General features: G+C 43.8%; 1 protein-coding gene across 1 annotated transcript in view; it reads left to right on the top strand.

Moving 5' to 3' along the window:
* Window positions 1-25,454, top strand: part of TTC29 (tetratricopeptide repeat domain 29) — a 321,745-nt gene that overhangs the window by 144,817 nt on the left and 151,474 nt on the right. Inside the window, exon 6 of the mRNA XM_030192694.1 lies at window positions 19,110-19,322. Coding sequence (XP_030048554.1) covers window positions 19,110-19,322 — 213 coding nt within the window. The remainder of the gene's footprint in view (window positions 1-19,109; window positions 19,323-25,454) is intronic.

Genomic DNA, 25,454 nt, shown 5'->3' on the forward strand with positions numbered 1-25,454 from the left:
TTCGGCTTTTAAAATAGCCTTCATCAGGGGTCGATCAGTGAGTACGCAGTTGTATACTGATTGACAGTGGAGCATATGAATTGATCTCTCTAAATGCAAAGAATACTGTCTTACACCAACAAATTCAATTTGAATTTGTTGGTGTAAGACAACACCAACAATTTGAATTTGTTGGTGTAAGGCAGTATTCTTTGCATTTAGAGAGATCAATTCATATGCTCCACTGTCAATCAGTATACAACTGCGTACTCACTGAGCAACCCCTGATGAAGGCTATTTTAAAAGCCGAAACACGGACCGTGTAGGGTTCAAATAAAATTGCTTATTGGAGCATCTTACCCTGAGTTTGGACTGATCTCTTGAAGTTGGTTTCTATCACTAAAGTTGCATAATAGCCAGTATGTGTTTTTGATGTTTTTATGATTTGGTACATTTAATTGTATTTTAACTAAATATAGGAGGTTAAATGGTAGGCTAAAAGATAAATACAAAAAAAAGATCAAAATGGAGCATCAAAGATAATTTAGTGCAAAGAAAGAACATTATTTGAAGGGCTAAACTGAAATTTTTATATAATACCATTGTCTCCCTTTATGGCCACCATTAAATATTGCTTCTAGCAGATTTCATGTATATAGTACATTTTACTGTGTAATAACATTGTAAAGGATTTCTAGCAGTTATAGATTAAAATGTAATAATCTTTTAGGTTGATTTTTTTTAAACCTTTACTGAAATATTTCCTTAAAGTCCTTATCCAATACATATTAAGTACAATTAGGACTCGATGTGCTTTCTATATATCCAATTGCACTAGGAGAACTCTCAATTTATTTTCTTACAACTGTTACCACTGTTACCACTTTTAAAAAAAAGTGCATTCTGATAGAAAAGGAAATAATTAACGACTCTCAGTACATGAATCCAGAGCAGGGAAGTCGGCAAATCTTGCAAATTGTGGCATTTTAAATTACCCGAAGAATACTGCAAGCAATCTTTTGACCTCATTAAAGTCTCACCTAATTAATGCCAGTTCTACATATGTATAGGTTCACAGCCAACTATTTATTTATTTAAATTTTTATTTCAGGCTAGTGAAACATGCTATCTTTATTTCTTTGTTGAAAACTTTATATTTGCCTTCTGTTTTTCTTAAGTGGAGCAACTTTTTTTTTTCCAACAAGTAATCAATGCACTGCTGAATGAGTTCATTTTAATGCACTCAATCATGCCTCTAATGTTTGTAGCTTACGGGCGCAAGCATCAGTAATGCAGGAATGTTATATGGCTTAGGTTTCGGCCATTTCATAAAATATTCATGGAATCAAAAATGTGCATCAAAATAGCGGCTGGGAGAATTACATTTATGTGCCTGCATTTATTGCAGCTTCACATTTAAGCCCATTTGTGTTAATATCTAGTCAATCTTTTATGTAAAAAGATGGAGGAGATTATATATATTCTTCTTTGCTTAATATTTGTTCAAGACATCTTCTATGATATGCCAAAAATCAATGTATTGCTTGTGAAGTTCTATAAAAAAAAATAAAAAAAGGGGGGGGGGGAGGAGAGAAGTAAAGTGTATTTGGATAGAACCAAATATGCTTGAACTTTATATTAGCATCTACTCTTTTCACAGCTTATATCATGAAATTTTCTTGGTTACTCTTATGATTGCATGGTTTTCTCTGTATACCACTGTCAGTGAATTTATTATTTTAAACAGCTTGCTAATCTTGGGGCCAATTTTCAAATGACCTTTGAAAACAAGGTACAAGGTGAGCAGGGACAAAGTACCTTGGCCTAAATATACAGATGTATAAAGGAGGAAAATAATGCATGTAGATTGCAATTTTCAAACATTCATGTATTAATTCTTATTGAAATTTCTCTCAGAAAACATGCAGGTTCAAAAGAAAAGTGTGGGGGGGGGGGGGGGGGAGGGAGAGAGAGAGAGGGGGGTGTCTGTTTTCTAAAGGTGGTAAACAGTTATTGCACGCATTAGCATGTGATAACTTTTAGCACATGACCATGATACTTAGTGTGTGATAATCCACGTGCTAAATGTTTCTGTCATGGAAAAGGAGAGAAATGGGTACATAACAGGTGAGTTAGAGATGTGGACAGTGCCTTGCAGTTAATATATGGTTAGTCAGTTTGTGCTGTCACTATTGCAGATAGCATGGAAGCGTTACTGTAACCAAAGGAGGTGAAAAGACCCCGAGCCCCCCCCCCCCTTCCCTCCCTCCCCCCTGACATGAGGCACTGTACATCTGCAACACCCCTGGCTCTTACTGAGGGTTTCCCTGGTGACGAGTGAAAGGCAGGTGCTCTTACCCCATGAGCACTGAGATTCAAAATGGCACCTCTGACCCCTCGTGGGAGTCTCGTGATACTACCACTAGTGGTCAACCTACCAAATAAGTGTGTAGGACTATATGTATAATGCATGTTTTATTTGGGTTTTAAACCACCTTGATACCACTGCTTTTAATTCTTAACCCATATCTACCTGTTTAATACCCATGTTGTTTTATTAATTATTCCCATAATAAACATGAAATAAGGTCAGTTAATATTTAAAAATATGGAATGTTGGAATCTAGAGCCTAATTGGAAAGCATCCATTGATGCTAAAATTATAAATCAATGGTGTTCATAAATTTATATAAAAGCAAGTCATTGTGGATGCAAAGCAAGTATACTATTCTAATGTTATTTCAAGAGGGCAAAATGATGAATGAGCTATGCTTGATTAGAAAGGGGAGTTTCAGTACTGTTGATATCTTTGGACCCCACAACAGCTTAGAGGATCCATACTATTTTAAGGTAAGATATGTGCAGTTAGGTTTTGGGGCATCAGTACTACAAACGGTCAGGTGCTTCATGGAGAATAGGAGCTTTAAGGTGAGATACAATGGTGACTAATCAAATGGTCATTGATAGAGATGGGGAGGGAGGTCAGCAAGGCTCATCCCTATTGCTGCTTTATTAATTTTTATGTGTCTCTATTAGGACAACTAGTGGAGACATGTGGTCTTTCCCTATTACAGGTGTGCAGATGATATCCAATTATTGTTACCTATGGATGGCAACTATATATCTAAGTATAACCAATTGAATCAATACCTGGAATGTGGAAACATCTCAGCATGTTTCTTTTCATGGATTGAGAAAGAATGTGACGTCAGAAGATGGTGTGGAGTTCCCATGAGTAGATTCAGTAATGTGTTTAGGAGTGATGCTGGAGGGAGGGCATATTGGACGCAAGCACATGTCCATGGTAATGTAGAAGATGTTTGTAAATTTAAAATTGATTCATAAGTTATGCCTTTATTTGGTGGAGGCTGTTTTGAAAACAGTAATTCAAGCATTGATAGGGAGCACTCTAAACTATTGTAACTACAGCACTTATTTTAGAAGCAATCCTGTGTGTAATTAGCAGTGTTTGCATGTGTAAAATGTCATGGGAGATCTCTACATGTGATGATGCTTATCACATTAGTTTACAGGGAAGACTGCACACACTAAGAAAAGTGTATCTTTTTTACACATGGTGCACACTCATTTGCAATGAGTGTACACTTTTGACAGTATTCATTTTGGAATTAAAAAAAAAAACATAACACAACATTTTTTGGCTGCCCATTTCTAATAATAACCCACCTGATGAAAGCTCAGTGAGCTGAAGTAACTGATCTAAAAGGTTTAATTTTAGTAGCAATCACTGCCCATGAGTGGAGAGAGGAGTTGCCAGGATTGCTACAGCTCCCAAGTGCTCAGGCATCGAGGGCACTTGCACCAGCCACAGCACTTGGCCACTCCAACGTCGAGGTCAATTACACCCCTGTGGAGTGTCTCCGACCCCTGTGCCTCGAGAGACATCAGTGTCAGTGTCTCCCCATGCAAGGCACCATTCAACATTGGGGGAAGAAACTCCCTCATACCACCAGCCAGCCAAGACGGGGCAGTCTCAGCAGTCCCATCAAGATCTTTTTGCTGAGTCTTACATGGACCAGTAATGGGAGTCTGAGGAAGAGCTAGACTACCTCTCAGCCTATCCTCAGATCCCTTTCCCTGATGAGAGAAGGAAGTCTCCACTTGAGCCCATATCTTTTACCCATTTTGTTAAGGAAATGGCAGAGGCCATTCACTTTCAGTTGGAAATGGAGGATTACCCTTGGCTGAGTTATTTCAAGTCCTAGAGTTTGATTCTCTGCCCAGAGATGTTGTGACACTTCTGCTGAACAAGATTCTCTGGGATGCACAGATGAAGAAATAAAAGACCCTTTTCTTTGTGCAGGTTGCACATGGTGGATTCCATGTATCGATTCAAGAAGGCCCAGTAGCCACTCCACCCCTTGGTGGTCAAATCCGCTGTCAAAAGAGCTAGAAGTTCTAAGTCTCATGTTTTGGCGCACCCAGGCAGAGAGGCTCGGACCATAGATTCCTTTGGCAACCTACCGGTAAGGAGAAGACTGAATTTTTACCAAGAGCACATTGCAGGAGGGTGCTCAAGAATCAGTGTAGAGGGGGAGGAGTCAAGATGGCGCCATTACGCTAAGTGAGCGAAGTTGCTGGAGAGTGTGAATTGCTTTATCGTGTTTCTCTCTGATAACGATGCCCCACACCAAAAGAAAGGGGACGGTGAGAGCCTTACCCCTCCAGGCTCGCACATCCTCTCCGATGCAAAGAACGCTCGACGACTTGGCAACTCGGTGCCCACCAACACAAACTGGAGGAGAAACTCCGCTTGACGCTGGCGCAGGGATTCAGGCATCGCTGGAGGGTGAGATCTCTTTGTCTCCTCCAGATACTGGAACTCCACTCTGCCCTGCCGTGATTCGAGAGGGGAGAGCTGAACTACACAACCCGGAAGTCGGTGAAGTTGTGGCCAGTGGAGAGGGTCCCTCTTTGGAACTGGAGGCGGCAGTGGAAGGTAATCCAACGCGGGGAGAAGAGTGGTAACTCTTGATATGTTGTGGTTGGCAATGGAGAAAATGCAAAAACTTATAATTAACTCTACACAAGAGACTAAAAATCTTGCAATTACTGTTGATCAGCTTTCTAAGTCTATGGAAAAAATGAAACAAGATTTAAAGGATCAACAAAAGAGCTCTCAGGAAGAAACTGAAAAACATAAAGAAAATGTTTCTTCAGTGATAAAAGTTAATATAAATATGTGCCAAAGGATTGAACAAATTGAGAACTACAATAGAAGACTGAATATTCGAATTCTCAATTTCCCCAAACCAATAGGAGTCTCACCATATGATATGTTTAAAAAATTCCTTGTGGAAAATCTTAAATTGTCCTCTCAAAACATTCCACCAATAAATAAGATTTATTATTTACCCACTAAGAAGAATCAAGCTGAGACCCCTCTAAATTCAGAGAAAGCTGAGGAGTTGAAGGATATCTCAATGATTTTGGAGGACTCACTGCCCGAAGTAACGGTTAGAGCTACTCTCCTAATCTCATTTGTATTTGAGCAAGACTTTGACGCAGTATTAAAATTATATTTCAAGAATATTCAACTAGAGTTTTGTGGTCAGAAACTTTGGATCTTTCCGGATGTGACCAAAATTACTCAGGAGAGAAGGAAACAGTTTCTGGAAATGAGAGTGGAAACTAGATCTTTGGGGGCAACATTTTTACTTGCCTATCCATGCAAGTGTATTGTAAAATACTTAGGTATAAAATATGTGTTTTTTGTGCCAACTCAACTAAGAGAATTTATAAATTTGAAAAAGATTGTTAAGTCATGAATCCAGTATAATTGAATTAGAAATGGTGGATGTTAGGCTATGCCTTTCCTTTAAAATTATATTTTGATTAGATTCCCTGAATCAGTTTAGACCCCTCCCCCTTTCCCTATCTTATTGTGGTCTAAGGTAGACATGGTGAATTAATAATGTTTTTCTTCTTTTTAAATTATATTTGAAATTATATGTTTCATACATGACTAATATTTCTTGTAACAAGGTTAATACTTGTGAATATTTAAAATGCATAAATAAATAATAATAATAATAATAAAGAATCAGTGTAGAGGACTATCTGGGTGTTGCGGCTGCTAGGATTTGTAATCAACAACCCAAAGTTCCATTTTCAACCCTGGATTAAAGTAATGTAGTATGTTTTAATTGATACTGTGGATGTTATATATGTACGCTGCCTTGAAATTTTGCAATAGTGTAGCATAGAAATTTTTAAATAAATAAATAAACTGGAATATATAGGATCCCTCCTAAACACAGTGCAAGCTCGGGCCTCAGGATCGAGCACTGCTCTAATGTTAATCGCCAACCAGGCATGTCAGAGGGACCAGTGCACTATGAATGCTGGCTCCTCCCATAACCAAATGAGTTGGATTTGGTCGTTTTTGAGATGGGCGTCCTCGGTTTCCATTATGGCCGAAAACCGGGGACGACCATCTTTCAGGTCGACCTAAATGTTGAGATTTGGGCGTCCCCGACCGTATTATCGAAATGAAAGATGGCTGTCCATCTTGTTTCGATAATACAGATTTCCCCGCCCCTTTGCGGGGATGTCCCTCGAGGACGCCCTCAGGAAAACTTGGGTGCCCCGTTCGATTATGCCCCTCTATGTCTTTCCTATATTTCCTATATTCATTTTCATAAACAGTTGAAATCATATTTGTTTTCCAAATTGTTGTTATGAAATTATAGTAAATTTGTTTGAGTTATAATTGTTTATCATTGTATTTCTAGACTGATGTTGTCCTTTTTGTTGTAGTTGTTAACCCGCTTTGAACCTAAATTTAAGGATAGAAGCAGGCTATAAGTATCCATCCTCATCATCATTACCCTCCAAGGGCCCATTATTTTTGGTTTTAGGCTTCACCTCCAAAACCAGTTTTCAATTTGTTTTGAGATTAATTGGTTCAGAATAGTCTCACCATTGCAAGACTCTGTTCTCCTACTGTTGTTGTTTTTGTTGAGCCTGGTAGCTAGGGATTCCCAGATGTAAGATACCACTGTCCTGCCTGTTCTCAGAGAAAGCAAAGTTACTTACCTGTAGCAGGTGTTCTCCGAGGACAGCAGGACAGGTATCCTTCCAACTCTCCCACCTCCCCTGGGAGTTGAATTCTTTTCCAGCTATTGTATGTTACTAAGGGTCCTGTACTTGCATGTCAAGCAGGAAGACACTTGTTCATGTGTGGTGGGGCCACTGCCAAAAGACTCTTAAAGTTACAGAGCACTGGGTAGCATTCCTCACTAGGCTCTGTCGGGATGACATCATCCAGATGTAAGGATACCTGTCCCAATGTCCTTGTACAACACCTCTATAGCTATGTAACTTTGCTTTTCCATGGCATAGAGTTCATGATTCTCAATATTTGTGGGCTGGTTGCTGAGTGGTAAATATTTTCTTGATGTTTTGTTCCTGATTTATTATATTTCCTTAGTCACTCTATTTCTGCAACAAGATGTATTCTTTGATATTGTTAACATTTTGCTATAAAATGTAAATCTTTGAGTGAAAATTTCTTAGAAGGTAAATACTGTCAACTTCATGAAATTATTCACAAAAAAAAATGTTTTGTTTTCTCTTCTTTAAATTGTTGTATTCCCTCAAATATTAATGTTTTGGAATCACTGTCAGCTTTATTTTTTCCCAAAGGAAAAATGTTACCAATGGAGTGTGTGTACCATTCTCCTTTCTTCAGAGTATTATGCAAAAAATGAAAAATTCATTAGTTTGCTTGAGTAACTGTGAAATTGCCTATCTTTTTGAAAATGTAAAACAAAAATTAAAGAGGTATCCACTTATTTGCCAATTCTAGCAAAATAGCATTAGAAGCACCTATTTAACATAATCTAACCCCACCCCTTCAAAATACCAATGTATTGGGAAAATCTGATGCAAAATTAACATAATTCTGAAATAGCAGACTTTTTTTAGAGGCATAAATGTTTCACAAGAAATAACTTAAGGAAAATAATTGCCAAGTTGCAAGATGTATTTAGTATTCTTCTCAGTAGTAGTTTAGTAGGTATTTCCCTGACCCCAAAAGTATTAACATTACTACAGTCTTACCAGCATCAATGTTATTTTTCTGTTGAATAATACCCACCCACACCCCCTCTCTTCCTTCTGTGTCCTCCCTCCTTATCCCCCTCGCTCCGCGTTCCCTCCTTCCCTTCCCACTCCCCTTATTTTCCATGCTATACCTTCCACATAACGAGAGTAGACAGGAACCTTATACCCTCTTATTACCCCAACCCCTAATCCACTCTCAATTGATTAAGAATTGAGCTAATGTGCTAGTTGGCTAGCATTCCCAAGCCCACTTGCTGCTCATGCAGGCCTCCAGACAGAAAAATTCTTTAAAATTCCATAATGCACGGTTTAGTGCACATAAATACCGGAAACTTTGTTCAGAAACCCGATCTCATGAGTTAACCACATAGCTCACTTTAGTAAAAGGGCCCCTAAGTTTGTATTTGAAACAACTGATGGTTAAGTGACCTGTCTAAGGCCACAAGGGGTATCAGTGGAATTCAAACCATGGTTTCTCTGGTTCATAGCCTCCTGCTCTAACCATAAGGTTACTCCTCTTCACCAAAAATGTTACCAGAAACATCGTGGAACATTTATTTAGTCTTTATTCTGGACTGATTACATACTATCATACTCAGCAAAAGCCCTTACTGACAATGGACTACAAGATCTATATAAATAATTCTCACCTGGAACATTCTGAAGCTCACTCTGTGGGAGGGAAACAATGAAGCCCTGCAGTGTTGGTAGGCTAGGCTGTCAGCAACACTCACTGTCACTCATGCACCACTCACTGTCAGTCATAGACCCGCCCTCAGCCACACCCCATCCGCACATAATTTGCAACCCCAACGTTCTAAATGAAGCCACCACCGGAAGTTGAGGCGTTGAGATATCTGCTTTGGCCATGACTGTTTGCCCCACCCTCGCGTCACTACGTGATGACGACGAGGGCGGAGCACTGACACTCTTCACGGCGAAAACCCAGACGCACACACAGGAACTTCAACACAAAATCATTGATGAAGCAACGCCGCGAACACCACCACATGATGGGGGTTGGGGTCCCCCATTAGCACAGCTACTGGACGGCGGCGTGGGCCGGTTTTTGCCGACAACGGGGGTTGACTGGGTCGCGGAGGGGGGGTTAAAACGGATGGACGGCAGAGTCTGCAACAGCGATGGAGGGTGGGGGATGGCCTTGCTAGCGCCCGTTTCCTTCCCTTTTGAAACGGGCATTTTTTACTAGTAATTTTATAAAGCTTTTGTTTTCACATAGAAAGCCTGTTTTACACCCATTTAGAGTAGACACCCTCAGGCCGTTATTCAGCTGGCGTCGATCAGGGTTTTTTATATCCACCACCAGCTGTATTCCCGGATATTCAATACTGGACTATGTCTGGGCACTGGCATTGAATATATCTGGTTTTAGGATGGCTGTTAAAGTTTATGCAGTTAAGTGCAATATTCAGCCCTTTACTGCATAAGCTGAACCTCATAAAGATAGGATTGCTATTTATGCAACCCAATTTAAGCAATTATCTTATGCAGTTAAAGGCTAAATGTCAGTATTTAACTGCGTAAGTGCTGACTCTGCTCCCAGAATGCCCACGTTAGCAATAGGGCTGTTTGGAGGAAATTAGCTGATGATTATAGAACAGCAATTTTAGAAGCTAAGAAGGTTTACTTTTCCTAATTATTTCTAAAAGTTCCCAGTAGATCTAGGGCTGTTTTTTTTATTAACTAAACATTTGTTCACAACTTCTCAGGGAACCACAAAAATCTCTATTTTTCTATTAAATTATGAAGTGTTTTCAGATTGTTTCCATGAAAACATTGTTAAAATACAAGCTGGACTAGATGTACAATGTGATAAACCTGCTGATCATAATTTGTCTTTGCTGTTGTTCAATCAATCTACTGGTGGTGCTCAACATGTTTCAATGAGCACATTTAGGGAAGTTTCCTTCAAAGAACTAGTTGTTCTGGCTAGCTCTCTTTGTCCTTCTGCCTCATTGCTAGATCCTTGCCTTCAGTTTCACTGATGAGTGTCAAGGAAGTTGTAGTTCTGTCTCTTTTTTTTTTTTTACCACAGATTAACGAATCTTTGAGACTTGCAGGCTTATTTTCGAAAGAGAAGGAAGCCCATCTTTCGACAAAAATCACAAGATGGGCGTCCTTCTCACAGGGTCACGAAAATTGGCATAATCGAAAGCCGATTTTGGGCGTCCTCAACTGCTTTCCGTCGTGGGGATGACCAAAGTTCACGGGGACGTGTCGGAGGCGTAGCAAAGGCGGGACTGGGGCGTGCCTAACACATGGGCGTCCTCGACCGATAATGGAAAAAAGAAGAGCGTCCCCGATGAACACTTGGACAACTTTACCTGGTCCTTTTTTTCTTACGACCAAGCCACAAAAATGTGCCCTAAATGACCAGATGACCACTGGAGGGAATTGGGGATGAACTCCCCTTACTCCCCAAGTGGTCACTAACACTCTCCCACCCTCAAAAAAAATAAAAAAAAAATATTTTTTCCAGCCTCTATGCCAGCCTCAAATATCATACCCAGCTCCATGACAGCAGTATGCAGGTCCCTGGAGCAGTTTTAGTGGGTACTGCAGTGCACTTCAGGCAGGCAGACCCAGGCCCATCCCCCCCTATCTGTTACACTTGTGGTGATAAATGTGAGCCCTTCAAAACCCACCTGAAACCCACTGTACCCACATGTAGGTGTCCCCCTTTACCCCTTAGGGCTATGGTAGTGGTGTACAGTTGTGGGGAGTGGGTTTTGGGAGGGGCTTGGGGGGCTCAGCACACAAGGTAAGGGAGCTATGCACCTGGGAGCAATTTCTGAAGTCCACTGCAGTGCCCCCTAGGGTGCCCGGTTGGTGTCCTGGCATGTCAGAGGGAACAGTACACTATGAATGCTGGCTCCTTCCATGACCAAAGGGCTTGGATTTGGTCATTTCTGAGATGGGCGTCCTTAGTTTCCATTATCGCTGAAAATCAGAAATGACCAAGTCTAAGGACAACCATCTCTAAGGTCGACCTAAATGTTGAGATTTGGGCATCCCCGACCGTATTATCAAATTGAAAGATGGACGTCCATCTTGTTTCGATAGTACGGGTTTCCCCGCCCCCTTCACGGGGACGTCCTGTGAGGACGTCCTCAGAAACACTTGGGCGTCCCCTTCAATTATGCCCCTCTATATCTTTTTTGAGATACGGCATCCAGAATTGAATGCAATACTCAATGTGTGGTTGCACTATGGAAAGATACAGAGGCGTTATAATATTCTTGGTCTTATTTTGCATCCTTTTCCTAATAATTCCTAGCATCCTGTTTGCTTTTTTGGTCTCCGCAGCACACTGGAGAGAAGATTTTATCATATTATCTCCAATGACACCTATATCTTTTTTTTGAGTTCTGACTCCTAAGGTGGACCTCAGCATTAGGTAACTATGATTCAGATTATTCCTTCCAAAGTGCATCATTTTGCATTTGTCCACATTAAATTTCATCTGCCATTTGGAGGCTCAGTCTTCCAGATTCTTAAGTCTCCCTGCAATTTTTCACAATCCACGTATGTTTTGAGAACTTTGAATAGTTTTGTGTCATCTGCAAATTTAATCACCTCATTGTTCTGATTTCCAGATCATTTTTAAATATGTTAAAGAGCACCGGTCCCAGTAGAGATCCCTTCGGCACTCCACTATTCACCCTCCTCCATTGAAAAAAATGTCCATATAACCCTACCCTCTATTTTCTGTCCAATAACCAATTCCTTATCCACAGAAGGAGATTGCCTCCTTTCCCATGACTTTTTAATTTTCTCAGGAATCTCTCATTATGAACTTTGTCAAAAACTTTCTGAAAATCTAGCTACATTCCATGAACCAGCTCACCTTTATTGACTTGTTTATTCACGCCTTCAAAGAAATGAAGCAAATTACTAAGGCAAAATCCATGCTGATTCTGTCCCATTTGACCATGTTTGTCTATGTGTTCCATAATTTTATTCTTTGTAATAATTTCAACTATTTTGAATGGCACTGAAGTTAGGCTTACTGGTCTGTAATTTCCTGGATCACCCCTGGCACCCTTTTTAAAAATTGGTGTTACAAACGCCACCTTCCAATCTTCAGGTACTATGGACAATTTTAACTACAGGTTACAGATCACTAACAGCAGATCAGAAATTTATGTTTTGAGTCTTTTAGTACCCTGGGGTGTATGCCATCCGGTCCAGGTGATTTGGCTCAGTACATCTTCCAGGCTGATCGAGATTTCTTTCAGTTTCTCTGCATCTTGGGTTATGGGGTTCATATTCATACCTTTGCCAATGACATCCAATTACATGTTCCTTTAGGTGCTTCTTGAGGTGATCAGTTAGACAAATTGTTGTCTTGTTTAAATGCTATATAGAACTGGATAACTTTGAATAAACTTCAATAGAATACAGCAAAAATTGAATTCCTACGGGTCTATAAAGAGAGTTTCTCTTACCCTCGTACTGTACTAGTATGGGATGGATCCACTATATTAGCTAAGGACCAGGTGTGTAATCTAGGAGTTGATTTGGATTTGAATTCCATTTCTCATGTTGTTAGCTGTTCTTTGTATAATTTTCCTCAGCTTTCCTTCATGCGTCTTTAGTTCTCTGCTTCTGATTTTGCTCAAAAAGGTCTTAAAAGACTTAAATGAGTGCTAAATGTGGCTGCTCGTCTCTTATCTAATTCTGCTATGTCTTGTCATATTACTCCTATCCTTTTGTCTTTGCATATTGGCTATCTCTTGAGAAGTGCTGTTCCTTCAAATTCCCGGTTTTGGCTTTTAAAGTTTTTCATCGGACAGCGTCAAAATATTTTTTGAAGAAATTATTATTATTATTATGACATTTGTATCCCACATTATCCCGAACAAGCTCAGGTTCAATGTGGCTTACATTCAAGAAAAAAACATCAAAAATATAGTACAGTCAGATAATTAATTTCAACATTTTAACATGATGGCAACATGAATTTATTGTCTTTTGATAAGATATGTACTTAATAGAAAACACTTTAGTAATTTATGAAATCTCAGATGATCTTCTAAGTACTTTGATTGCTTGGGTAGAGAATTCCAAAGTTTGGTACTCTGACATGTGAAGCCTGCAACAAGGACTGATTTGTAAGAAAGACCTTTGCAGTTTGGATAATGGAGCGTGAGGTATTCTCTAGATGTTTTTATTGTATTATGTGAAGGTAAATCAATTAGTTTTTGCATGTAGGAGGGTGATAAACCATATAAGATTTGGTAAACAGTCACATATTTTAAAGGTGATCCTGGCGTTTATTGGAAGCCTTCTCAAAGCGAGGAGCACTTCATACAAGGCGGGCAGCAGTATTTTGTGCTTCTGTAATTTTTTAAGGAGTGAGATTTTAATGCTCACATATATAAATTACCTGTTTATATATCCACTAGTAAAAAAGGCCCGTTTCTGACACAAATGAAACGGGCGCTAGCAAGGTTTTCCTCGGAGTGTGTGTGTTTGGGAGAGTGTATGTGAGAGTGAGTGTTTGAGAGTCAGAGTGAAAGTGTGAGTCCATCCATGCTCCTCTGTCACCTGGCCCCTCCATTCATCCCTATCCAGCAATTCCGCTGTCTCCCTGAGGCCTGCCCTGCAATCCATATGCATCCATGGCCATCTGTCCCCTCCATTCATCCCTATCCAGCAATTCCCCTCTCCATGAGTCCTGCCCTTCCAATCCATGCCCATCCATGCTCCTTTGTCACCTGGCCCCTCCATTTTTCCCTATCCAGCATTTCCCCTCTCTGCCTGAGGCCTGCCCTGCAATCCATATCCATCCATGGCCATCTGTCCCCTCCATTCATCCCTATCCAGCAATTCCCCTCTCCCTGAGTCCTGCCCTTCCAATCCATGCCCATCCATGCTCATCTGTCACCTGGCCCCTCCATTTTTCCCTATCCAGCATTTCCCCTCTCTGCCTGAGGCCTGCCCTGCAATCCATATCCATCCATGGCCATCTGTCCCCTCCATTCATCCCTATTCAGCAATTCCCGTCTCCCTGAGTCCTGCCCTTCCAATCCATGCCCATCCATGCTCATCTGTCACCTGGCCCCTCCATTTTTCCCTATCCAGCAATTGCCCTGTCTCCCTGAGGCCTGCCCTGCAATCCATATCCATCCATGCCCATCTGTCCCCTCTATTCATCCCTATCCAGCAATTTCCCTCTCTCCCTGAGTCCTGCCCTCCCAATCCATGGCCATCCATGCTCCTCTGTCCCCTGCCCCCTCCATTCATCCCTTTCCAGCAATTGCCCTCTCTCCCTGAGCCCTGCCCTCCCAATCCATGCCCATCCATGCTCCTCTGTCCCCTGCCGCCTCCATTCATCCTTTTCCAGCAAGTCCCCTGTCTCCCTTCCATGACCCCCCCTTGCATCCATGCTCCTCTCTCTCCCATGTCCCAGCCTGGGCCGCCCTCTTCTTCCCCCCCCCCTTCGCATCCATGGTGTCGTTTCTCCCCTGCCCTCCCGCTCCCATTGTTTTTCTTTTGTGGCCACCCTCTTCGCTCCCCCCAACATGGTTTTTATTTTTTTTTCTTGTTTTTAAATGTACCTCCGTGGTTCCGGCAGCGAAGCGTCAGGGAAGGAGGCGGTGCTCCCGACGTCTAGGTTTCCCTTCGCTGTGTTCCGCCTTCTTTTGACGTCATCCTTGACGTCAGAAGAAGGCGGAACACAGCGAAGGGAAGGCTAGACGTTGAGAGTGCCGCCTCCTTCCCTGACGCTTCGCTGCCGAGCGTTGCGATTGGATGAGTGTCATTGCTCCGCCCTCGACGTCATCACGTTTGACGCGTGGGCGGGGCAGACACAATGCGATCTCACCCCCTTCACTTTTGGCTAACAGAGGCTTCATTCGAACGTTGGAGGTGCGTTTTATATAGAGAGATTCTTTACATTCGCAAAGCAAGAGACATTTTTTCTATTCCCTCTGCTAATTCTTTAAGGCTTGAATGTGCCTACAGGCAGGCATATTCTTATTCTTTGGCTTTTCTATGGAGTAGTATTCCTTCACATATTAGGAATACTGATGATCTTTTAGAATTTTGTAGAAGTATTAAAACTTTTTTGTTTAGTTTTTAGCTATATTGTTCATTTTTGGGGATTTACATGGGTACATTTTCAGTTTGTTTTATGGGACAGGATTCATGATTTATAATTTTATATTTCATTATATTTGTATTGTCATTTATTTTGCTGTTTTTATTATGTAAATCTTGTAACCTATTCTGGGTGTAATTGATAGAGTAGGCTAAATATATGAATGACTGGATAAATAAATACATTCATCGTCCCTAGCCAATTAAGTGCTGCTGAGTATTGGCGGTTAGCCACAGACAAGCAATATAATGGAGCAGGAGCCTCTCCTGCCAGCTTTAATCATTTTGAATATTGGCCAACCAACTTTTACACATTCTCCCCCGGATTCCATGTAGCTATAACAATGCGCCTAACTTAACAAGCTTAACAAGCTAATGAGCTGATAACAGCACTTCAGCAACATTGAGCACTAATTGGCACTGATTAGAATTTAGGCGAAGAAGTCGCTAAGCATATTCTGTAACAATGTGCGCCGAACTTCTAAGGCACCCAGGCAAAAAGGGGCACGCTTATGGGCGGGGAAAGGGTGTTTCGTGGGTATTAAATTTACACGCCTATAGAATATGGCCCAGTGCACCTAAATCTACGTGCTAGGATTTACACCATGTTTTTGCTGGTGTAAATGGATGTGTGTACATAAGTAATGCCACACTGGGAAAAGACCAAGGGTCCATCGAGCCCAGCATCCTGTCCACGACAGCGGCCAATCCAGGCCAAGGGCACCTGGCAAGTTTCCCAAACGTACAAACATTCTATACATGTTATTCCTGGAATTGTGGATTTTTCCCAAGTCCATTTAGTAGCGGTTTATGGACTTGTCCTTTAGGAAACCATCTAACCCCCTTTTAAACTCTGCCAAGCTAACCGCCTTCAACACGTTCTCCGGAAACAAATTCCAGAGTTTAATTACGCGTTGGGTGAAGAAATATTTTCTCCGATTTGTTTTAAATTTACTACACTGTAGTTTCATCGCATGCCCCCTAGTCCTAGTATTTTTGGAAAGCGTGAACAGACGCTTCACAACCACCTGTTCCACTCCACTCATTATTTTATATACCCCTATCATGTCTCCCATCTCTTCTCCAAGCTGTAGGTTTAGGTGCTGAAATATCAACAAGCTGTAGGTTTAGGTGCTGAAATATCAACTCAGCATATTCTATAATTGGCACCTAAATCTAGTTATAGAATGTGCTTAGTTGGCACTGATTTCAGCGCTGATATTTTTAGGCACTATATATAGAATCTCCCCCTCTGTGCATAGACATACGATTGTAATGTGGGCAGAGCCAAGGTGGAGTTGTACTAGTACTACTACTTATCATTTCTATAGCACTACCTGACATACGCAGCACTGTACACAGACTTATTTATTTACTTAGATTTATTAACCACCTTTATGAAGAGATTCACCCAAGGTGGTGTACAGTAGGTACAGTTGAACATCAAACTTACAATTTTGTTTACAGCATAACAATAGTAAAATGAACAAGTAAAGGGCATAGGCAGAATGAAAGAGGAAAACTTGAAAGCAGCAAACTGAAACCTAATAATAGGATCACCATGAAACAGGATCAAAAATATACATAGTTAACAGCATTGAAATTCAAATAACAGAGATGTAATAAGATGTAAGGATAATACTAATGAAATATCTAATAAGCACACAATTAGAACATTCAAATAACATTTCTACGATACTAATGCTTTTCTACAGTACAGCTTACCATATTACATATTACTGTACACAAACATATAAGAGACTTATCTCTGCTTAACAGAGCTTACAATGTATTCAAGATGAACAAAAAGGACAAAAAAAGGGAGTTTCATTTATTATGGGAATGATTAAAACAACATGGGCATTGAACAAGCGTACATGCATCTTTTACAGAATTTTCAATGTGTACTCATAAAGGACACACACGCATTTATTCCTTCTTTGCAGCAGGGGCAAATTTGTTTGAGAGCATTCATGTGCCACTGAGGGTCATTGTATGCAATACATGAATGAAATACAAACAGGCGTATGCTACTACCTTTGCGTACAAAAGCACACAATATTGGAACGCACTACCCATGACCCTGAAAACCATAACCAATCTAACAAGCTTTCGCAAAGCTCTGAAAACACATCTCTTCAACAGAGCCTACAAAAGTCACCCTCAATGAAACATATCATTCCTTAAACTACATAAGGCACCTCTACAACACCTCTCACACGACCCTACCTAACACCTTTCCATCTGAATTCCTCTTTCACCTCAGCTTATGATTGACTGTTTTTGTTCTTTCAAATCATGTAACGACGTTTTCATTTCCATACCCTGTAAGCCACATTGAGCCTGCAAAAAGGTGGGAAAATGTGGGGTGCAAATACAATAAATAAATCTATTTTATAAAGGCAATATCGAGGCCCACGTGCCCTTATAAAATAGGCCATACAAAGCTCTCACACAATTTACACCTAATAGTGCATTTGAAAGGTATTAATCCGCAAACGAACCTTTTCCGGAGATGGGAGGGCAGTAGAACGAGAGGACATGATATGAGAGTGAAGGGGGGCAGGCTCAAGAAAAATGTCAGGAAGTATTTTTTCACGGAGAGAGTGGTAGATACTTGGAATGCCCTCCCACGGGAGGTGGTGGAGATGAAAACGGTAGCGGAATTCAAGCATGCGTGGGATAAACATAAAGGAATCCTGTGCAGAAGGAATGGATCCTCAGAAGCTTAGCCGAGATTGGGAGGCGGGGCTGGTGTTTGGGTGGTGGGGCTAGTTCTGGGCAAGACTTCTACGGTCTGTGTCCTGAAAATGGCAGATACAAATCAAGGTAAGGTATACACAAGAAGTAGCACATATGAGTTTATCTTGTTGGGCAGACTAGATGGACCGTGCAGGTCTTTTTCTGCCGTCATCTACTATGTTACTATGCTCTCACACAAAGTCTTGCTTTTTCTAAAAGCTCATGGTGAGTTATATTCAGGCAATTCCCTGTCCAAATGGGCTACAGTCTTGTTGTAACTGAGGCAATGGAGGTTGAAGTGGCATGCCCACGGTCACAAAGTCATCAGTGAGAGAGTGGTATGTGCACTCTGGTTTCCCTGGCTATCTTATGATGTTTCTACCTTTTACACGTGAATACTGTGGATAATTTAATAAAACATGCTTTACAGGTGAAAAAAGCGTAAATATAAAATGATCCTTCATGTCTGTTTTCCCCAGATTCAGGGCCACTGAGGGGGGGGGGGGGGCAGAATTCCCCAGGCCTGGGCCTCCAAGGGGGGCCCGGTGCTGGAGTCTCTCTCTCTCTCTCCTGCCCCTGACGGGACCCAAGTGATCACATTCCGACAGGAGCAGGAGAGAGAAAACTCCGGTGCCTCCACAAGGCCCCCCTTGGAGGCTGGGAGGATCCAAAGGAGCACCTCCAGGGTTGCTCTTCTGCCCAGCTGAGCGACTGCTTTTCCTCTCAGGCACGCATGCTCAATTTTGAAACCGCGCATGCCCTGAGAGAAAAAGCAGCCACAGGGGCAGGCAATCGGCAGAAGAGCAGCGCTGGAGGACGACGTCTTCTGCTGGCGGGGTCTCGGGATCCCCACCAGCCAACAAGGTATTTCAGTTGTGGCAGCGATCTGAGGGGAGGGAACAGCGGTGACGATTGTGAGGGGGGGCGCCAGTGATTCGGGGGGCAGCCAATGCGATACGGGGGGAGTTGTGGCTGCCCTGGGCCCAGTTCAGTCTCTCGGCGGCCCTGCCCAGATTTTCTAACTGCAGCTTACTTGGTTACAGTATGAGCACAAAAATGTAGTGTTTGTTAAAAAGAAACTCATTCTGTTATTCAGATACCAAGATATGAAGTGATGTTTGTAAGTGCTTTGTAAAACATGCTGCTTATCTTTATGAATGACTTGTGCTTTGCAGGTCAGCTAGAGAAAGCTGTTGAGCATTTTGAAGCATTCTATAACCTGACATTGGGGCGGATATGGAAGGATGAGACAGGCCGTACTCAACACACAGTGGCCTGCGAAAATCTCTGGAGGATTTACGCATTACTAGCCGACAAAATGCTAGAAAATAAAGAACACCAACAGGCCATCAGAATTCTATCAAAAGCTTTTGCAGTGGCAAAGGAAGGTGGGTGGAAAACAGCACTCTCCAATTTCTTTAAGGTGCGGGCCCTGGTTTTCCCAGGAGTAATCTAAAAATCATCAAATGTTTGACTGGGTGGTTATATCCTATGGAAGTGAAAGACAAATGTCATCAATTTGCTTGCAAATCTCACTGTAAAACACTATTGTCTGTTAGCTGACAGTAAGACATCCATTGGTTTCTTGAAACCTTAATCTGCACAAAATAATTTTTTTATTTTATTTTATTTATAACTTTTACAATTATAGTCAAGCAAAGCTTGTTTTGAAAAGCAATACATTTCACATATAGTTTAGTCAGGAATACAATATTATTAAAGCAACGGTTTTGAAATTTCTCGCTCAAGTCCACATATTTGGAGCAAGATATTAAGAAATGGAATATATATTAGGCAAAAATTTCAAGATTAAAGCAAACAAAAAGCTAACAGGTAACATTACTCAGTGTTAAATTTCTCAATGCGCACAAAATAATTAAAAAAAATTCAAAAACTGCAGAAAACGGTGTTATAAAATAAGGGGTCCATTATTCGAAGCTGGTATCAAAAGTAGATGGTAAGAAGTCAAGCTTAGTTGATATTATCATTACTTGATACCGTGCATTACAGAACACTTTTGACTATTTTATTGTGCACAAACCATTAGGTAATAATGAAAATAAGTTTATATTCTTCTTGGTTTTCTATTCAAATGGATCAGTTAGTGGCTGTGAAACAACGTTGTCAAGACAGTATCCATTAAGTAGTTATGGCATACTGAAATAAATGCAAGACTTGCTGAAAAATGTGTTTGACATCTAGGATAAGTGATTTGCTTCCTTATGCTAAGGATGGGAGGTCAGGGAGAGCTTGTGGATGCTTATTAGATTAAGACATTTACTAATGCAATGCAGAGTTTTATTTTGGGTGGTATGATAAGCAGAGAAATGAATCTTCCTATTCTCAGTCAGAAACACACAGGCTTGCATTAACTTCTTTCTGTTGGGGTAGTGTCTCCAAATGGGTTACTTATGTGCATACCATGACAGTAATCAACCTCATTCCTAAGCCAAGTATGTTAAAAATGATCTCAAGTATGCAAATTTAATTTCAGTATTCGCCTTAATACTTGCATAGTGGTAAGGACAGCTTGTTTATGGAGTTCATAGGATGTAGCATACATAGAAATTTTAGCAGGGTGTACTTTGATCCGCGCTGCTTCTTGTGCTGGCTGGCTCAAAAGGGGGTTGACTGTTCCCTCCCCTGTCCCTTTTATACTTCTCACGCCCCTCCTCTTCGTCTCTGCCCTTCACCTTCTTAACCCTTTCCTTACTTTCTGCCTGAACCTCTTCCCTGACCCTATCTCCTTCTATCCCTCCCTTCCTTCCTTTTGTTCCCCTGGCCTTCCGCCTGTTCGTGTGTGGCATTCCCTTAAGAGGGTCTGCCTTCTTCTTTTCATCAAGCCAGTGGTACATCTAATCCTTTCCTCAGGGATGCCATATTAATGTTCAAGGGATACTCAGGGCTGGCCAAAGGCTATTAGACTATGTAGACAAAACTTCAACAGTAACACCCTTCCCCCACTCCCATAGTTGCACCTTCAACCATGCTGCCCAAGCCCTCGGTAGTCAAGCACTTCCCATTTCTCTCTCTTTCCCTACGCCCCTACCTTACAGGTGGCCATCATCTCCCCTTCTCCTCTAACCCCTCCCAGTTGGCCAGCTTCTCATATCCCCTTCCCTTGCCTGACCCCCATATGCAGCATTCCTCCCTTTCTCTTCTTGTTGACAGGTATGCCACTGCCATCCCTACTCCCCCCCCCCCCCCCCCCCCTCTGATGTAGACTTCTTGTCGGAGGGAGACAAGACAAAGTGGCGCATTAGCTTGGATCTGTGGTCTGTGCAGCACTGATTCTTCTTTAATCTTCCAGCCAGCCCAGGAGGAGGTAGGGGGCAGCAGCACAGGCAGACCCAGCAACAACAAGAGAAGTAGGACAAGGCTCTGACACATGCCAGAGTGCACTGCCTCTTTTGCCTATTCTGCCTAGTGGCTAGGATGGCCATGGGGATACTCACAAAAGTCTTTCCTCCTCTGTCACTCAGTAACATACACTCTCGTGGAAGGGCCAAGAAGTATAGTCCCAAGCTTGCCAGTAACAGAGTCTATTGTGTTATGTTTCAACTATAGACTTGTGGAAACAAAGACTTTCTTAGAGGAGGTCTTTTTTTCCGTGGGTATACAGCATTGATTAAATACGATCTCTGTCTCTTAAATACACTTCTCCTTCATGATTGTCTGTGCATAAGTACATAAGCATCGCCATAATTCTCCGAGGACAAGCAGGCTGCTTGTTCACACTGATGGGTGACGTCCACGGCAGCCCCTCCAATCAGAAACTTCACTAACAAAGGCCTTTGCTAGCTCTCGCACGCCCATGCGCACCGCGCATGCGCGGCCGTCTTCCCGCCCGAACCGGCTCGTGTTCGTCAGTCTTCTTTTGTCCGCGCTCGGGACAGTCGTGTTTTACCGCCGTTTCGTGCCCCTCAAGTTGACTCTCGCGCGTCTTCGCAATTTCGCTAAAAAAAAAGAGAGACCATTGGTCTTTGTCCCTTCCCGTGTGTCCAGTTGTTTCCCCGACGTGTTTCCTTTCGCTTTCGGGGTAGGCCTTTTTTTGTGGCCTCGGTACGGGTTTTTTCTCTCTCCCTTATTTTTGTTGCCCTTCGTCACCATCGCGAATTTTGATTTCGCCGGCGTGATTTTTCCGCCCATGTCATCGAAGTCTCCCAGCGGCTTCAAGAAGTGCACCCAGTGCGCCCGGGTAATCTCGCTCACTGATAGGCACGCTTCGTGTCTTCAGTGTCTGGGGGCTGGGCACCGCCGCAAGCCTGCAGTCTTTGTGCTCTTTTACAGAAGAGGACTCAGGTAGCGAGATTGGCCCAGTGGAACGTGTTGTTCTCGGGCTCTTCGTTGACAACAGCACCGGAGGCATCGAGTGCATCGACGTCGACAGCATCGAAGTCTTCGACCTTGGCATCGACTGCATCGACTGCATCGAGGTTTCGACCCTCTGCATCGTCGGTACCGAGACATCGGAAGGCTGCGTCAGCGTCGGTGGTACCGGAACCTCCGCTGTTGCTGATGTCGTCGGACGGTGGTGCTTCATCTGGAGTGCAGGTGAGGGCTGTCCATTCCCCTGCTGGTGGCGGTGAGCCTTCGGGTGGGTCTCCCCCTACCCTGAGGGCTCCTGCGGTACAGCCCCCCGAGACCGACCTTCTTTGGCCTCGGCCCCGAGGAAGAGACGGTTAGATTCTACGTCCTTCTCGTCAGTACCGGGAAACTCCGGTGACATGCTTCGTTTGAAGAAATCAAAGAAGCATTGACACCGGTCTCCTTCACGCGTCGGTACCGAGAGCTCTGGGTCGCCGAGGGAGTCGGCACCCAGTAGGCATCAGCACCGGGAGGATCGCTCACCCTCTGTTCAGGAGGTGTCGATGCGCTCCACCTTGGACAACCCGGAACCGCCTCCACGCCCGGAACAGACTCTGACCTCGACGCCTGCATCGGCTTCCATGTCTTTCTCCACAGCCGCTCTGCACGAGAGTCTCCGGGCCGTTCTCCCAGAGATCCTGGGAGAGCTGTTGCGCCCTTCCCCTCCGGTACCGGGGGTGCCTGCACCACCGGTACCGTCGAGTGAGGCGCCGGCTGGCCCTTTGCCCGGGGTGAGGTCTCCGACATCTGCGGTCGCCTCCCAGGAAGACTCCCCGACAACGTCGGTGGAGGGAGCTTCGCCGGTGCTGGCGAGGGAGTCTACCTCTCGACGCTCCCACCGTGGCCGTGTTTCCATGGAGTCGAGTTGGGCACGGCTTCAGACACAGGTTCATGAACTTGTGTCTGATACCGATGGTGAGGCCTCGTGGGAGGAGGAGGAGGACATCAGATATTTCTCTGACGAGGAGTCTGATGGCCTTCCTTCTGATCCCACTCCCTCCCCTGAAAGGCAGCTTTCTCCTCCCGAGAGTCTGTCTTTCACGGCCTTTGTCCGGGAGATGTCTACAGCCATCCCCTTCCCGGTGGTTGTGGAGGATGAGCCCAGGGCTGAAATGTTTGAGCTCTTGGACTATCCTTCTCCACCTAAGGAAGCATCCACAGTACCCATGCATCATGTCCTAAAAAAGACATTGCTGGCGAACTGGACCAAGCCTCTAACTAATCCCCACATTCCCAAGAAGATCGAGTCCCAGTACCGGATCCATGGGGACCCAGAGCTGATGCGCACTCAGTTGCCTCACGACTCTGGTGTGGTGGATCTGGCCCTAAAGAAGGCTAAGAGTTATAGGGAGCATGCTTCGGCGCCCCGGGCAAGGACTCTAGAACCTTAGACTCCTTTGGGAGGAAGGCCTACCATTCTTCTATGCTCGTGGCCAAGATTCAGTCCTACCAGCTCTACACGAGCATCCATATGCGGAACAATGTGCGGCAGTTGGCGGGCTTGGTGGACAAGCTCCCTCCTGAGCAAGCCAATCCGTTTCAGAAGGTGGTCAGGCAGCTGAAGGCGTGCAGAAAATTCCTGGCCAGAGGGGTCTACGATACCTTTGATGTTGCGTCCAGGGCTGCTGCTCAAGGTGTGGTGATGCGCAGACTCTCATGGTTGCGTGGCTCCGACCTGGAGAATAGGATCCAGCAGCGGATTGCAGACTCCCCTTGCCGAGCGGACAACATTTTTGGAGAGAAAGTCGAACAGGTGGTAGAACAGCTCCACCAGCGGGATACCGCTTTCGACAAGTTCTCCCACCAGCAGCCTTCAGCATCTACCTCCTCAGGTAGACGTTTTTATGGGGGAAGGAGGGCTGTTCCCTACTCTTCTGGTAAGCGTAGGTACAATCCTCCTTCTCGACAGCCTGCGGCCCAGGCTAAGCCCCAGCGCGCTCGCTCTCGTCAGCATCGTGCGCCTCAGCAAGGCCCCACGGCTCCCCAGCAAAAGCAGGGGACGAGCTTTTGACTGGCTCCAGCAGAGCATAGCCGACATCAACGTGTCCGTGCCGGGCGATCTGCCGGTCGGGGGGAAGGTTAAACGTTTTTCACCAAAGGTGGCCTCTTATAACCTCCGACCAGTGGGTTCTTCAAATAGTCCGGCAAGGATACACCCTCAATTTGGCCTCAAAGCCTCCAAATTGCCCACCGGGAGCTCAGTCCTACAGCTTCCAGCATCTGGGCAAAAAGGGCTGGGATTCTATTCCAGGTACTTCCTTGTGGAAAAGAAAACAGGGGGGATGCGTCCCATCCTAGACCTAAGGGCCCTGAACAAATATCTGGTCAAGGAAAAGTTCAGGATGCTTTCCCTGGGCACCCTTCTTCCCATGATTCAGGAAAACGATTGGCTATGCTCTCTGGACTTGAAGGACGCCTACACACACATCCCGATATTGCCAGCTCACAGGCAGTATCTGCGATTTCAGCTGGGCACACGTCACTTTCAGTACTGTGTGCTACCCTTTGGGCTCGCCTCTGCACCCAGGGTGTTCACGAAGTGCCTGGCTGTAGTAGCAGCAGCGCTTCGCAGGCTGGGAGTGCATGTGTCCCCTTATCTCGACGATTGGCTGGTGAAGAACACATCCGAGGCAGGAGCTCTACAGTCCATGCAGATGACTATTCGACTCCTGGAGCTACTGGGGTTTGTGATAAATTATCCAAAGTCCCATCTTCTCCCAGTACAGAGACTCGAATTCATAGGAGCTCTGCTGGATTCTCGGACGGCTCGTGCCTATCTTCTGGAGACAAGGGCCAACACTCTGTTGTCCCTCGTCTCCCGGGTACGAGCGTCTCAGCAGATCACAGATCGGCAGATGTTGAGATTGCTGGGCCACATGGCCTCCACAGTTCATGTGACTCCCATGGCTCATCTTTACATGAGATCTACTCAATGGACCCTAGCTTCCCAGTGGTTTCAAGCTGCTGGGGATCTAGAAGACGTGATCCACCTGTCCATGAGTTTTCTCAAATCCCTGTATTGGTGGACGATTTGGTCCAATTTGACTCTGGGACGCCCTTTCCAACTTCCTCAGCCACAAAAAGTGCTGACTACGGATGCGTCTCTCCTGGGGTGGGGAGCTCATGTCGATGGGCTTCACACCCAGGGAAGC

The sequence above is a fragment of the Microcaecilia unicolor genome, chromosome 2 (genome assembly GCF_901765095.1).
Source record: "Microcaecilia unicolor chromosome 2, aMicUni1.1, whole genome shotgun sequence".
Taxonomy (NCBI): Eukaryota; Metazoa; Chordata; class Amphibia; order Gymnophiona; family Siphonopidae; genus Microcaecilia; species Microcaecilia unicolor.